At 40.9% G+C, this 16651-nt stretch overlaps 1 protein-coding gene across 11 annotated transcripts in view; it reads left to right on the top strand.

Moving 5' to 3' along the window:
- The window catches only part of ANO6 (anoctamin 6), a 176952-nt gene that overhangs the window by 150542 nt on the left and 9759 nt on the right, over positions 1–16651 (top strand). For all 11 annotated transcript variants that reach the window (XM_068276583.1, XM_068276586.1, XM_068276577.1 and 8 more), the window contains exons 12-18: positions 3–80; positions 3374–3599; positions 6163–6332; positions 10452–10549; positions 11553–11680; positions 12912–13117; positions 13949–14151. In XM_068276583.1, the coding sequence (XP_068132684.1) occupies positions 3–80; positions 3374–3599; positions 6163–6332; positions 10452–10549; positions 11553–11680; positions 12912–13117; positions 13949–14151 (1109 nt within the window). The remainder of the gene's footprint in view (positions 1–2; positions 81–3373; positions 3600–6162; positions 6333–10451; positions 10550–11552; positions 11681–12911; positions 13118–13948; positions 14152–16651) is intronic.

A 16651-nucleotide genomic window follows, 5' to 3' on the forward strand; every position in this document is an offset into this window, starting at 1 on the left:
AGCAAGAAGAACACGTGCCTTACACGGCTTGTGGAAAATGTCTGAGGATAAGTTTCTGCACGGGCGCAGTGTTCTTCTGGGTAAGGAATCTTGGCATTTACAATCAATAAAACATTAAAATTGTAGTTTACACATTACAAACATGTTTTGTTTTTCATATATTGAGGCTGAAAGATTGCTTTGAGGACCCTTTTACACTTGGGGTGGTGGGTCGCTGAAAACTATCACATCACAGAAGTAGTGATAGCCCTATGGGGCTATCACAGTGAAACCAGTGCGGCGGGGCCTGGCGCTGTAATGTATTGAATGTGGTGCATTACCAGACGACTTGCACGGTAACACCGGAAGTAAGGCATACTTTTAATAGCACTGATTTTTGGTCACACCACGGCTATAACACACGGTACGACTTTTCGGCTGTGGTGCGGTACGATCATTCAAAAGTGTAAAAGCGGCCTTAATGTAGTCATCTTGGACATTGATACACAAGATGAATTTTTTGAGTCATTGCTGACTTCGTTGTTACCTCAGCTAGCCCAAACATATTCCCCCACAGTTCCACAGTTCACCTCCCCCCTCCCTCTCTCTTTCTCTCTCTTTTTTTTCTTTCCTTTGCTAAAAAGCATAGTTGTTCTCTCAATTGACGACTCAAAATAAGTCTCGATTGAGAAACCATTTCTGGTTATTGGCGAAAAAAGTTTTTTGTTTTTTGTTTGTTTTTGCGTGTGTGTGTACATTGTGTGTTATGCATACTAGCTTTTCATCCTTAGGCCTCGTTCACATCTGAGTAGTGCAGATGGCCGTGCCATCCGAACGCAGCGCATGCGATCGCACGCCATCTGCGCCGCTGCCCACTACACTGCTGATCCCATCCATTGACAGTGATGGGAGCAGCTCTGCGCTTGCGGGCAAAATGCAGGCAGCAGTACGCAATCGCTTCCTAGCGCATCGTACTGCTGCGCAGCGCAGTGGATGTGAACGGTAGGAGGGCAGTCTATGCCCTTCTGCCGTTCCTGCGTTTCAGCACATCATACGCGCTTCCATATCCGCACGGAAGCACGTATGATGTGAACGAGGCCTTAGGCCTTGTTTCCATCTGTGCGCTTCTGTCCGCTTTTTATCAGCACATCAATGTTACTGATTGATACATGTTGCTGAAAAGCGGACAGAAGCACAGCCTCGTTTACATCATACGCCCTTCCGTGCGGATATGGAAGGGTGTATGATGTGCTGAAACGCAGGAACGGCAGAAGGGCATAGACTGCCCTTCTACCGTTCACATCTACTGCGCTCCGCAGCAGTACGATGCGCTGGGAAGCATTTTGCCCGGAAGCGCAGAGCTGATCCCATCACTGTCAATGGATGGGATCAGCTGGGCAGTGGCGCAGATGGCGTGCGATTGGATGCGCTGCGTTCGGATCGCACGGCCATCTGCGCTCCTCAGATGTGAATGAGGCCTAAGGCTAGAGATTACATTCCCTTTGCTGGCTGGATGTGCATTTTATTTATACAAATGACAGGGTTATTTTTGAGACATCGCTGACATAACTGTTTATAAGTATCCCTGTGAGCAATGACATTGCATGAGTTAGAACTCATGGTGTTGGAAGCTATGCTTCAGTCAAGCTACAGAAGACTACACATAACGAGGAAGGCACTACACTTCATTCAAGCAGATAAGATTTAAGCGAGATGGAAGAAGACCCATTGAGCAATGGGGATATCTTAGGTGCTCCCTCACCTCCAATCAGTGCTCATGGTGCTTTGTGAAGGTGAAGAGCATTTTCGCCTTCTCCCCCCTCCCCCCCCCCCCCCCCCCCCCTTCATGGCACCCTTTGTGGTGGCAGGCCTGGGGCAGCTCTTCTTGCATGTTACCAGCCCAGTTACCACAGTAAAGGAGGAAGTATGCTTCAGGGAATTACATAGTTATTTTGGTTGAAAAAAGACATACGTCCATCGAGTTCAACCAGTATAAAGTACCAATACCATTTTTTTCCATTTTGTTCTTGTAAAGAGGAAAAACAAACTCCTAGCTGAATAATGTTTACTTTTATGCAACTTCCTTTTATGCAAAAGGAAGTTGTGCTCTTATTCAAAGGGAACTTGAGGTGAGAGACATGGAGGCTGCCATATTTCTTTCTTTCCAAACAATACACATTACCTCGCTATCCTGTTGGTCATTTGTCTTCAATACTTTTAGCCATTGACCCTGAACAAGCTTGCAGATCAGATGGTTTTGACAAAAATCAATGTGCGATTCAGACCAGAAAGATTAGCAGGACTGCCAGCCAACTGGTATTTAAAAGGAAATCGATATTGCAGCCCCTATATGTCTCTCACCTTGGATTCAGTTATCCACAATTACTATCTCAAGCCCCTGAATAAGCCCCTGATTTTTATCCAATGTCACTATTCCCTCCAGCCACTAGGTGGTGCTACACAACTAATCACTGTTCATTTCATTGGCTAGTCAGTCTCCTTTCTACTACAGTCAACCAGCAGCCAAGACAGTGTGATGTCACTGTATAAAATGTAAGAAAGTTCGATCTTTTCAGATTACACAGCCTTGTCGCCCGTATGTCTTGAGGAGAAGAAAACTTATACTGGAGGAGGGGTGGGATTAAAGGACAACTGAAGTGAGAAGACTATGGAGGCTGCTATGTTTATTTCCTTTTAAACAATACTAGTTGCCTGGCGGCCCTGCTGATCTATTTGTCTGCAGAAGTATCTGAATAACGCCAGAGACAAGAATGCAGCTAATCTGTCAGATCTGACAATGATGTCAGAAACACCTGATCTGCTGCATGCAGGGTCTATGGCTGAAAATATTAGAGGCAGAGGGTCAGCAGGGCTGCCAGGTAACTGGTATTGCTTAAAAGGAAATAAACATGGCAGCCTCCATATACCTCTTGCTTCAGTTGTCCTTTAAGGAGGCTGTGGGAACATTTCAGATCATTGTACTTTGTAAGTATAGTTTTCCTTTAAAGTCTACTTCACTCAGGTCTTAAGTTGGTCCTTTGATAGCTGAAAAGCTGCCATGAATCAAGCAGCAATACTTTGTGATAATTTATGCACTTTCTTGTGCATGTTCCAAAAATGTTGCATAATTTGCAAACTTTCCTCGTGGTTGTTTAATGCAAGTGAATCATAAGCTAAAATAAAGTCAGCAAAATCCTAAAAATATAACATAAAACAGGCACTTTGAGTTCAAGTCAAGTCAAGTCCCATGAAAAAAAAATGGAACAACTGGCTTGAACCTGCAAAAGTTCAAAAAGCTATCATTTTTACTAACATTTTATTGCCTGAAGCCAAACCTGAAATGTCACTTTATTCTCCATAATTTAAAGAATGTATTGTTTCTGTACTCTTACAGATCTTGCTGATTGTAGCGTCTGTCGTTGGAATTATTGTGTATCGACTCTCTGTTTTTCTGGTATTTTCTGCTACTTTGCCAAGAAGCGTTAATGGAACAGTGGCCATCCAGAAGTACTTGACACCACAGGCAGCCACCACTGTGACAGCATCGCTCATCAGCTTCATAATCATTATGCTGCTTAATATGCTGTATGAAAAAGTTGCAATTATGATCACAGACTTTGGTAAGAAATCCTATTTCTGGATTTATTAAGTCAATTTAATATGTAATTTACTCCCTGGGCGCATATTATTACAATAATACACACACATGCATGTATTCCACTTGTGCATTCAATGAAGTTATCATCAAAATAACTTCCAACCAAGGTAGAATCGGGCAAACTCTTTTAAATATCCAAATTAAAATATCTATCTGTTTATGAAAAAACAAAAACAAAAGATATAACATAAATCTTATCTGGTATATAACAATCAGTGGAAATGTTACGAAAGACGGTTACATTCCATCAAGTACAGGACTTGTATTTTGGATTGGATGGTTCAGAATCTGCTGATGGGCATTTTAAGAAAATAACATTGCTTTTACTTCAAGTGTCTTTTAAGAAAGCTGGAATATCTGCTTAGCCCATTTATTCTAGGGGAACCATGAGAGATTTTTCTTTGAACTGTTAATCAGTTGGGTCAGCAAATGTGCTGTTCTGCATTTAATAAGTATGAAGGAGGGACTGGTCAAATTGATTTGTGTGATCAGCCCTTCAACTTTCAGTTACCACTTCATTTTATACGTAGATGACGAGGAATTATGTCAGCCTAATACGTTGTTAAAGAGGAACTCCAGTGAAAATAATGTAATAAAAAAAGTGCTTCATTTTTACAATAATTATGTATACATGATTTAGTCAGTGTTTGCTCATTGTAAAATCTTTCCTCTCCCAGATTCACATTCTGACTTGTATTACATGGTGACATTGTTACTGTGGGCAGATTATGGAGCTGTTTCTAGCTGGTCTGGCTTTAACAGACAGCTATTTCCTGTCTGAACATTGTTACATTGTGACAGTTTGCCCAGAGTACCGTACGGTACCAGAGCCTCTTGTGGGAGGGGTTTCAGCACAAAATCAGTCATACAGCGCCCCCTGATGGTCTGTTTGTGAAAATCATTATTTTTCTCATGTAAAAGTGGGTATCAGCTACTGATTGGGATAAAGTTCAATTCTTGGTCGGAGTTTCTCTTTAAGTGACACCTCCTGCCAGCAAGAACGTTATTGCTATCCTGGAAACATGCTAAATTCAGAAAATCAATTTACTAATTCAGCTCTGTTAATTGACACCTAATTTTTAGGTTGGTTTCAGACTTATTGGCGTTAGCGATGTGGTGAGTCGCGCCTGTCACACGCATCACACCGCCGAAAACAGGCCTTCAGGGCACACCGCTTTAGTAGACGGTGTTCCCTGTCTGGCAATTGGCCAAGCAGGAAGTGATGCGGTCACTTCTTGCTTCGGGTTTGCGGAAGTGCACGGAAGCGTATTGTAAATATACGCTTCCGCACATGCGCTCCGTGACGTTATGATGCCAGCTTTTGAAAACATGAGTTTTTACAAAACTGACTTCCAGAACGGCGCAGGTCCGGCACGGTAGCGTAGTTCTACGCTAGCGTTAAATTGGGCACTTCTGGCGCAGCGTACCGCAACGTGGGAAGTATGAACTTCCCCATAGGGTTTCATTAGGTTGTGTTAGTAATGCGGCAATTTGCCACACCGCGCCAGTGTGACAGGGCCCCCTCAAGGTAAGATATATACTTAGAACTAAATACCAGTAATTAGAGGTGCAAAATCTGCAAAGACCACACCAGAACCAGCTAGTATAAATAAAAAGTAAGTAGACAACACAACCAGTTGAAGAGGTTTGCTTGAATTTTCTTTTCAATAGAAAAAGGATCAAATCATTATTTTTACATACAATATAAACTGCTAAAAACATGGAAAAAAAATGTTCTCTGGATATACACAAATTGCTTGGGAGCACAAAAACATCCACAGTATACAATTAAAGTTATCTGCATATACAACGGGTGTCCGGTACAACAGGGATAATCTACAGTATACAATGATATGTTGAGTTTAAGAAGGAAAATAGAGTGTATAATATGCCAGATGCTAGACTTTTTTTATCCCCCATGGACAACATTTTGTTTGTGTGTTAGCCAGAAAGGGCATCCCTAGTATTAGGAAGTCAGAGAGGGCATCCTCATTACTTGGCAAGCGAGGGTCCCCCCCAGTATAGGAGATAATAGAGGGGCCCACAGTATTGGGTAGGCAGAGAGGGCACCTCAGTATAGGTAGCCAGAGAGCTCCCCCTGTATAGGTATAGCTCCCCCCCCCCAAAAAAAAAAGTATAGGTATCCATTGGGCCCCCAATGCAGGGGGGTAGAAGCCCTTTCCCCCCAATTGTAGGGCAGCAGACGGATGGAATTGCTTGCCTCTTCAGGATCACACCTAGCTGTACACAGGAGAACTTTTTTGTGAGGTATGTCATTGTTTTCAGCATAATAAACTGTATCACATAGGACTGTAATTTCTATGCATACTTTAAAAGACAAAGTGAACGCAATGTTTTCATGAAAGTGGTCCATACTTGGTGTCTAAGAACCGTGCCAATATATATTGCTTGTATGGGAGTGGACTGTTGATGCACTTGGTGGTCATCTTATTGATGTGTTTAACTGTAAAATAGTCACATTTGAGTGGAGTAGACATTTAATGGTTTATATTTCTATTTTTCAGAACTACCTAGAACAAAGACAGACTATGAGAATAGCCTAACCACAAAGATGTTTCTGTTCCAGTTTGTGAACTATTACTCTTCTTGCTTTTATATTGCCTTTTTTAAGGGCAAAATTGTGGGCTTCCCAGGAGATCCAGTGTATTGGTTTGGGAGATATCGTAATGAGGAGGTATGGAAACTGATTACTCTTCTTATTCATGTTAAAGCAATCAGTTAATTGGGATTAATTTATGAATGACGATGTCCAGCAAGGAGTAGTGAAGTCTGTGTTTACTTCAGGCATCCAGTGATATGCAGAGAAGTTTCTAATAAACTTGCTCTGTGCCTGATTGGTTGTTTCCAGTGAGGAGTGAAATGTCTCTTCTTTTCTCTGCATTTCTTCTTTACCAAATGACTCCCTTTATCTTGTGGTACCATAGGTGTTCATTTTTGATCTGCAGATTGTAGGTAGATAGGTACCGTACCTGCATTCTGCAGATGTGTTCCCATAGACACTGCAGACCATTCTCTGCTAAAACCAGGCCTAGCAATCCTATTTCAACAAGGGAAAATGATGATCCAAAAGTTTGATGATTGGCAGAAACTTCATTCTTAGCTGGCCAACATTGTCTTGTATATGAAATTCACACCCCAGTGAAACTGTATGGGTTATATCACCTGAGAGACACAGTTGCTGATGCTAGTCACATTTACTTCTTGGGTTACTTGATGCAACTCTAAAGAGCTATGACACACTAGAATGGCAGCAAGTTGCTGTTATGTGACAGCTTAAACCACCTACAGTACATAAGCTTAGTCATTGCCTTTAAATAAACCGGGAGAGCTTTTAAGTTTTATGCAACCATAAATAAGACAAGCTGCTGCTTGGTCTAGAGCAATTGTTCTCTCTTCCAATGTGAGTGTACATTTTTTTTCGGGGGGCGCATTGCTTGTAGCTTCTAAGTCACCTGGTATACATGTTCCCCTAAAAAAAATGTCCTGTGAGAAGCCTGCACGTGGTGTCCCTTCAAGTATCTATTGCAATATGTGGAACTGATGTCTCTTTTATATTTGGTTTTCAGCTCCTGTGTATGAGTGCTGGGGAGTGCATAAGCTTAGTCTGTGCCTTTTAAAGGAGCAGGGAGACCATTTATGCAGCCATAAAAGGCAACCGAAGTGAGAGGAATATGGAGGCTGACATATTTTTTTTTAAGCAGTACCAGTTGCCTGGCAGCCCTGCTGATCCTCTGCCTCTTATACTTTTAGCCATAGACCCTGAACAAGCATGCAGCAAATCAGAGGTTTCTGACGTTATTGTCAGATCTGACAAGATTAGCTGCATATTTGTTTTTTGGTGTTATTCAGACACTACTGCAGCCAAATACATCAGCAGGGCTGCCAGGCAACTGATATTGTTTAAAAGGAAATCAATATGGCAGCCTCCATATTCTTCTCACTTTAGTTGCCCTTTAAGTATTTCATGTGACATGGTCCTTAGTCCCATTTTTCATCCCATTTTTCAAAAGAGAATTTTTTTTTTCAGGCACAGAGGCAGTTGTTCTTGCAGCAGATGGTCAGCTATTCCAGCTGACCAATGAAATATCCTGTTTGTGGGTACATCTGCTGTACTAAACCTAAAAAATGTATAGTGTGTGAAGTCTTGGAGTACTTCTACTTAGGTGTGGTTAAAATGTTTGAAAATGAAGACCCTGATCTACAGTGCTGCCCATAATTATTCATAACCCTGGCTGATTTTGACTTAAAGTTACTTTTATTCAAACAGCAAGTAATTTTTTGACAGGAAATTACATAGGTGTCTCCCAAAAGATAATAAGACGGTGTACAAAAGGCATTATTGTTGAAAAAAAAAATACATTTTATGGCTTTTATTTACATTTGAGCAAAAAGTGTCCAGTCCAAAATTATTCATACTCTTCTCCATAATTAATAGAAAAGCCTGTATTGGCTATTACAGCAATCAAACGCTTTTTATAATTGCAGACCAGCAATTTTGCCCATTCATCTTTAGCAATGAGCTCCAAATATTTCAGGTTGGAGGGTCTTCTTGCCATCACCCTAATCTCTTTAGCTCCCTCCACAGATTCTCAATTGGATAAAAGTCAGGACTCTGGCTGGGCCACTTTAAAATGTTAATGTTGTCGTCTGCCAACAATTTCTTCACCACATTTTCTGTGTGTTTTGAGTCATTGTCATGCTGAAATGTCCACTGGTGCCCAAGGCCAAGTTTCTCTGCAGAATGCCTGATGATGTTGCTGAGAATCCTCATGTATTGCTCTTTCTTCGTGTTGCCATTTACTGTGATTAGGTTCCCTGGTCCATTGGCTGAAAAACACCCTGAAAGAATAAGGTTTCCACCACCATGTTTGACAGTGGGGAAGGTGTTGTTTCGGTTGAAGGCTTCTCCTTATTTACGCCAAATGAAGGAAATATCATTGTGACCAAACAATTAAATTTTTGTTTCATCTGACCATAACACAGAAGACCAGAAGTCCTCTTTTTTTTGTCCAGATGAGCATTTGAAAAGGCCAAGTGAGCTTTTGTGTGCCTTATCTGGAGAAGTGGTGTCCTCCTTGGTGTGCACCCGTGGAACCCAGCAGTGTGCAGTGTACGTTGGATTGTCTGCCTTGAGACATTGCTACCAGCAGAGCCCAGATTCACCAGGATGGCCTTGGTGGTGATCCTTGGATTCTTTTTTACCTCTCTCACGATCCTCCTGGCCAGCACAGGTGTCAATTTGGCATCCGACCACATCCTCTGAGATTTTCTACAGTGTGTGCGGCATCTTTTATTTTTTAATAATACTTTGCACTGTAGCCACTGGAACTTGAAAACATTTAGAAATGGCCTTGTAGCCCTTTCCTGACTTGTGAGCTGCCACAATGCACAGCCGCAGGCCCTCACTGAGCTCCTTTGTCTTAGCTATGACTGTCCACAAACCAACTGCAGAGAGCTGCTGTTTTTCACCGGTTGAGTTGATTAAAACATCTGTTCCCAATTAATCAGGGTAGTTAGGATGCTTTAGAACAGCTTGGACTATTTGGAATGGTATAGAACTTTGGATTTTTCCACAGACCGTGACAGTTTGTGAAGGAAATTAATTATTTTGGACTGGACACTTTTTGCTCAAATGTAAATAAAAGCTGAGAATTTTTTTTCCCCACAATAATGCCTCTTTTACATAGACTTATTATCGTTTGGGAGACACCTATGTCATTCCCCGTCAAAAAAAAAATCACTTGCTGGTTGAATAAAAGTAACTTTAAGTCAATATTTGCCAGGGGTATGAATAATTATGAGCAGCACTGTAGAATGCAGTATACTTGCATAATTGATCTTAGCTGTGTTTTAAAATAATAGTAAAATTGCAGAGAGATTGCTAGCAGTGGAGACTAACAGTAAAAGGAACTGAAAACTGGAAGCAGTGAGGAACTGTTTAGAAGTTCAGATTTCAAGCAGAGATCAGCACACACTATATAGCTTTATACTATCAGTATAAGCGTGACTAAAGGTGGGTACACGCGTCAGATAAAAGTCTTTGGAAAATGAAAGATCACAGACCAATTTTACCCCCTTTTATGTAGTATGAGAGCCATACTCTACACAGTCTATCCTATGGAGCTGAACTCCCTATCAGATAAAAATCTTTGCAAGATGCTGCACACAAAGACCGCTGTACACATGCAACAGATCAGTATCGGCAAAAGATCTGTTCCTGCAAAAGATCCATTCCTGCAAAACGCATTCATAGTCTATTATATCTGCAGATCTCATACACACCTTATTTAATGGACAATTATCTGTAGATCAGATCCACCAGGTTGGATCTTCAGATCGGCAGATAATTGCCTGATCTGCATATGAATGTCCATTAAACAAGGTGTGTATGATGATCTGCAGATCTCATAGACTATGAATGCATTTTGCAGGAATGGATCTTTTGCAGGAACAGATCTTTTGCAGATACTGATCTGTTGAATGTGTACAGCATCTTTGTGTACAGCATCTTGCAAAGATTTTTATCTGATGGGAAGTTCAGCTCCATAGAATAGACTGTGTAGAGTATGGCTCTCATACTACATGAAAGGGTGTAAAATTGGTCTGTGATCTTTCATTTTCCAAAGACTTTTATCTGACGTGTGTACGCACCTTTAGTTTGTACTGAATATAAAATAGATAAACATCCGGAATACAGAACCAGTAAATGTAATCGCTTATCAGGGCTCCATTTAAGCACACTCAAGTATGTAAACTTTTATGTAACACTTGTTAATTATTTCCATTTTTGCAGTGTGATCCTGGTGGATGTCTTCTTGAACTTACAACCCAACTGACAATCATAATGGGAGGCAAAGCTATTTGGAACAACATTCAAGAAATTCTTGTACCGTAAGTATTTTGCCACTTCAAAAAAATTCTAGGAAGAGCAGTCACATATAGCTGTAGGCCAGGATTTTTTTACTCCTAGCCATGTGCTCAAATTCCCCCTTGCCAACACTTAACCTAAATCACTGGCACAGCTCCAGCAATTGCACCTCAGGGACTTTTGCCCAACAACATATTCAACTCCACCCTTCCTCTATTGGGGTTTCATGACTTTTAAAGCCAATAGCCCTACACTCCCATTTTTCGCTATCGGGGGGGGGGGGGGGGGTCTGTTGCCCAGGGGTTTAGGAATTGTAAAAGTGGGGGAACCAGCTAACCTTTTGACTTGGTTCCATTGATATTCTGTGATGGTGGGAACCATCTGGACTGAAAGCAGGTGATACAGGTGGGACAGTGTAGTTGTTGTTGGTTAGAGAGTTTTAGAGCGGTATGAGGTTATTCATTCTGCTGGGTGGAGGAACAAAAAGAATTCTGGAAGTGTGCATAAGTTCTGGTAATTATATTATATAGTGCATAAAAGGTTTCACAACAACATAGCCTAGGAAGGGCATTACACGTGAAGTGTTGTGCATCCTGAAATGCTTTTGTAAACACTGCAGTGGTTAACTATAGCCTTAACCAGTCTGACCTGATCATAACCTAATCTGACCTCTCATCCTCTGCAGTACTGCTTGCTAGATGTTTTTTTGCATTATGCGCATCCCATTAGAGATCAGCAGTTCTCAATTTTTGCTCTCAAACCAGCCCATTTGGCACCAACAATGATGTAAATCACTGCACTCGTGTTTTTTTTACTTTTCCCATATTGGTGTGTGATATAACCAAGTATGTGATGTTATGCATTGCACTGCTGACACATGATTGGTTCATTAGATAATAGTATGAATAAGCAGGTGTTCCTGTTTAAGTGCTTACTGAGTGTACATTTTATAGAGAATGCCATTTGGGGGTGTCAAATATGTTGTTAAAGATGGCATTTTCACCATTTTTTTTCCTTGTTTGCTAGTTGGGTAAAAAACCTTATTGCACGATGTCGTTCTTCAGGGATAGAAACTATTAAGCCACGTTGGGAACAAGATTACCATTTGCAGCCCATTGGAAAACTAGGACTGTTCTACGAATATCTTGAGATGGGTAAATTTGTGTATATTCTTTTACGCGTCTAAACATTAATGTATAGTTGATAAAAAGTGATATAGTACAAAAAGTACGCCGTCTAAGTGTGTAATTAATCTATAGAACTTCTTCACGACTAGGGATAAGCGAACAAGAATTTTATGCTCAAATCTCAAAGCGAATTGAGCCTTCTTCGCTGACTGCGGATTTCCACCATAATTATGCATATTCACATTCATGTTCACTTTTACACATTTCCACAAATTCTCCAGCAGATTTCGGGCAGAATTGCAATGAAGAATACCACTGCAGTTAATAGCAAAGCTCCCATACATGCTAGAATCGCCACATTTGCAGGACATGTTAAAGGGAACCTTAACTGAGACGGGATATGGATGTTTCCATTTAAACAATACCAGTTGCCTGGCAGTCCTCCTGATCTCTTTGGTTGCAGTAGTGGCTGAATCAAACACCTGAAACAAGCATGCAGCTAATCCAGTCTGACTTCAGTCAGAGAATCTGATCTGCATACTTGTTGAGGGGCTGTGGCTAAAAGTATTAGAGACAGCAGGAGAGTCAGGCAACTGGTATTATTTTTAAAAGGAAAAATCCAGATCCTTCTCAGTTTAGGTTCCCTTTAAGGAGAACAGTGGGAAAGGGGAAAAAATATTTAGCTCTCCGCTGTGCACTCTGCTTGGGGAAGGGGGTGTGTCCTTCTCTGGCCACTTATACTGCAGGGGCGTCCCTCTGGCGACCTATACTAAGGGGCTACCTCTGTAAAAGACAGTAGATGGTAGACATATAGTTCATTGGCTTCTATATGCGGAGGAAAGAATTAGAGTCCATATTTTTAGATAAAATACAGAATAGAAAGAGAGAAGAGAACAGCAGAATATCTGAAAAGCAACCCCCTCCTCCCTAGCTCAGAACAGGTCACAAACCTAAAGTGTGTGTGTGTGTGTGTGTGTGTGTGTGTGTGTGTGTGTGTGTGTGTGTGTGTGTGTGTGTGTGTGTGTGTGTGTGTGTGTGTTGCACGTGCACATCTGGCTCCAAATTCATGTTCTGTTGGACTGCGTTGTCACTTGTGAACGTGTACATGTTTTTGTGCATGTGTTTTTTGATTTATTCCCTTCCCTAATCTAAACCACCCCTTCACAGGTCCCATTGTAATTTTAATGTGTATATATTTATTTTCATCCCTTTGAGATGTTTTCACCTACATGTCTGTCTTTATTCTGTGTCATTGTAGTGATTCAGTTTGGTTTTGTCACCTTGTTTGTGGCATCCTTTCCACTTGCACCATTGTTGGCACTTGTGAACAATTTATTGGAAATTCGAGTTGATGCCTGGAAGCTCACCACCCAGTTCAGGCGTATGGTACCAGAGAAAGCGCAGCACATTGGAGCCTGGCAGCCAATCATGCAAGGAGTGGCCATACTTGCTGTGGTGACAAATGTATGAGAAGTATAAAAAACAACACTTCTGTTCTCCTGTATTTAAACTGACACAATAGGCATTCTTTGATAAAATAATAATAATCTCCAGTAGCCTATTTGAATTTATGTTTTGATCATAATCTAACTATCCAGTCATTTAAAAGTGCTTTTATAATAAGGCATATTTGTAATGTTATTATATTGTATTCCGTTGTATGAGCAGAGATACTGAGTCACTTCTCTCTCTCTCTCTGATCATCTGGGAGGCTTAACTGTCACCAAAGTTCAGTTATATGCACTTCATTGAATGCTTTGAAATCACATTAAAGAATTAAAAGTATATATTTTTTTTCTAATCTATTAATTTATTCCCTGCTTATTATTCATGCTTATAGGAGGTTTCCCTTATGCCAGTGTAGAACTGAAATATGCAAACCAGTATTCTAAAGCTACATAAGCGCAGTTCAGCTGATCATCCCCTGACCAATAAGATTAGCTCATGGCAAACCCCAGCATGAGAATGGGAATAAAGTTTAGAGTAATGAAATATATTTTTCCAGTAGAAAAAAATGCATTTTTTACATAGATCTGTACATTAGTCTTGAAAGAGGAACTGGAGGATTTGGTTCCTAAAGAGGGACTGTCCCTCCGAAAAAGGGATCAGTTAAGAGCTATTATGTAAGGACTACAAGGATGTGAGATAACACAACATAGGGTTTATGGCAGTACTACTAACATTTTTTATATTTTAATACTAGGCTTTAACCATTACTTTTACATCAGATTATATTCTATGTCAGATATGTATTTATATGCGAACTGCTACCTTATTTGTTTGTTTTAATTCCAGGCTATGATTATTGCCTTTACATCAGACATGATACCACGTTTGGTTTATTACTGGTCTTTTTCTGTGCCACCCTATGGCAATCATTCTTCTAATACCATGGAAGGATACATAAATAACACACTTTCAGTGTTTAGTATATCAGATTTCAAGGATGAAAGCAGACCGGTTCAACCAGCTTGGTTTGGCAACCAATCAACATGCAGGCAAGTACTAGCTAGATTTTAGCTGTTATTATAACAGTACTCAGGAATGCATGTTTTTCCATGGTACTAACAATGATAAATGTTAGTTGTGTAAAAAGCAGAAGGAAATACCGTATCAAATGTAAATGTACTAAAAAAATACACATATCCCAGAACTATGGTTGCTTCAGGAAAGAGTCATAAAAGTACACAGTCAGTGTAGAAAAGTAGTGTGATTGGTTGATCTAAAAAAAAAAAAAGTTACGCATTACACCCGTAACACGTAAAAATGTACTTGTTGATGTCCGCAATAGCTTCCTGCACCAGCGGGAATGCGTACAAAGGTACCCATGGCGGCCGGCCGACTCCCAGTCGGCAAAAATGAAACTAGCTGGCAGCGGGGGACCAGAGGAGCCATGAGTGACTGCGAGGGTACCGGATGGCTGCAGGGGGCTGGTACATGCCCCAGGTAAGTAAATCTCATTTTTTTTTTTTGAGTTAAGGTTCCCTTTAAAGTTAAATATTGCACATGTCCACGCTCCCCTCCGTGTACGGGAGCGGCTGCACTGTGCAGATACAAAGTACAGCCTGCTACTGCACAGTACCACGGAGGCTCTCGTGCATGCCTTTTTTCTCAGTGCACAAACAGCTATATGCTATTTTGCAGACGCAAACCCACAGGCTCCTGCGCAGTGCGCTCGTACATGGAGGGGAGCACGACCACAAAGATGAAGAGGGTCCGGTCATTAGCGGAGGAGTTGTGGCTGTTCAGGGAAGCTTCTGAAACATTTTTAGGCTCCCCCTACTGACGGAAGTGCAGAACAGGCAGTCATGTAAGGCATTGCAGAAAATGTGTCAGCCCTATAGGAATGCAGGTGAACAGTGGGTAGTGGGCAAACCCAAGGCAACATATAAAAGAAAAGTGAGCGCTGCCATGAGAACATATCTGATAAGCCCTTGTCAAGTATGTTCAGAAGGCTCAAGTGCGGCAATGGTGTTGGTGAAGAAGACACTGAAAGCTTCTGGATTATCTGGAGGCTTCCCTCTGCCTAGGTAAGTTTCGAACTTTTTTCTATGGGTTGCCTCAGATTTTCTTTAAAGTGTACCCAAGGTGACACGATGAGATAAATTTTGTATGTACAGTGCCAAGCACACAAATAACTAGTCTTTTTTTTTCTTTTTGTGCCTGAAAGATTTAATCTTCAGGCAAGCAAATGACAGTTTCTGTCTTGTCGGACCTTTGTCAGATTATAGTGTAGCCTTCACTGATAAGGATTTACAGCCATAATTAATTTTTTTTTGCAGAGAACAACTTCTAGGTGCAGGGGATAGATAAAGATAGGTCAATAGTGCATGGATTTTAACTCTGGGACACTTAATTGCCCGCCATTGAGCAGAGATAATACAACATTAAATCTACTTTGTAAATCTAAAATAAAACCATGGGACATCTAAAAAGTAATTTGTATGAGTAGCAGGATAAATAAATACAATTGTTTATCTCATCAGTTTATTTTCACCTCGTGTTAACTTCAACCAATTTAGCCGCACGGACATGAGTCTCACGTATGCTGCTGCGGCTACAGCCGCAGGAACGCGAGACTCACGTCCGTGCAGTTTGGGGGACTGTGCGCAAGATCGTGTGTGCAGATGGTCCTGGAGACAGGGGATTGGTGGCAGGGGACCGAAGTTCCCTGAGCCAATACGTACATGTCTGCCAAGAACGATCACTGTGTTTGTTAAAAAACGGTGATCACTCTCAGATCATGGCGCTGCGCTGCCTCCCGCTCGCTCGTTTCTGCCGCTCCCACTGCCAATCATTAGATATTTGTTCCCATTCATTCATTCATTCATCTCCCCTCTAGGTCCCGTGATTGCAGGCATCAGTGACATGCCTGCGTCACTTCTGAAGTAACACAGCCACGCAGTACTTCCTATTTAGCGTACTTATTGTACGCAAATAGGAAATAATGCGCAAGGACATTTTGTGGCAAAATAGTAAAACTACACCTAAGACATTAGGGAATACATTTTTTTTTATATGTATGTCAAGAGGCTATATTATTATGAAGTTATGGGCTTGTGATTAGCTATGGATGTAAAACTGAAAAAATGAACTTATTTCCAAATAAAATATTGTCACCATACATTGTACTAAGGATATGATTTAAACGTTGCAATAACCGGGACAAATAGGCAAATAATATGTGTGGCTTTTATCCACAGTAGAACGTTTTATTTTAAAACTATATTGACCGAAACCTGAGAAATAATAATTTGTTTTCAATTTTTTTCTTATTATTCCCATTAAAATACATTTAGAATAAAATAATTCATAACATAATGTACCACCCAAAGAAAGCCTAACTGGTAAAGGAAAAAACAAGGTATAGATCATTTATTTGTGATAAGTAGTGATAAAGTTATTGGTGAATGAATGGGAGGAGCGCTGAAATGTGAAAATTCCTCTCATCCATAAGGTGAAAACAACCCATGGGCTGAAGTGGTTAAAGGACAAATG

Source organism: Hyperolius riggenbachi, chromosome 3 (genome assembly GCF_040937935.1).
Source record: "Hyperolius riggenbachi isolate aHypRig1 chromosome 3, aHypRig1.pri, whole genome shotgun sequence".
In the NCBI taxonomy this organism is placed as follows: Eukaryota; Metazoa; Chordata; class Amphibia; order Anura; family Hyperoliidae; genus Hyperolius; species Hyperolius riggenbachi.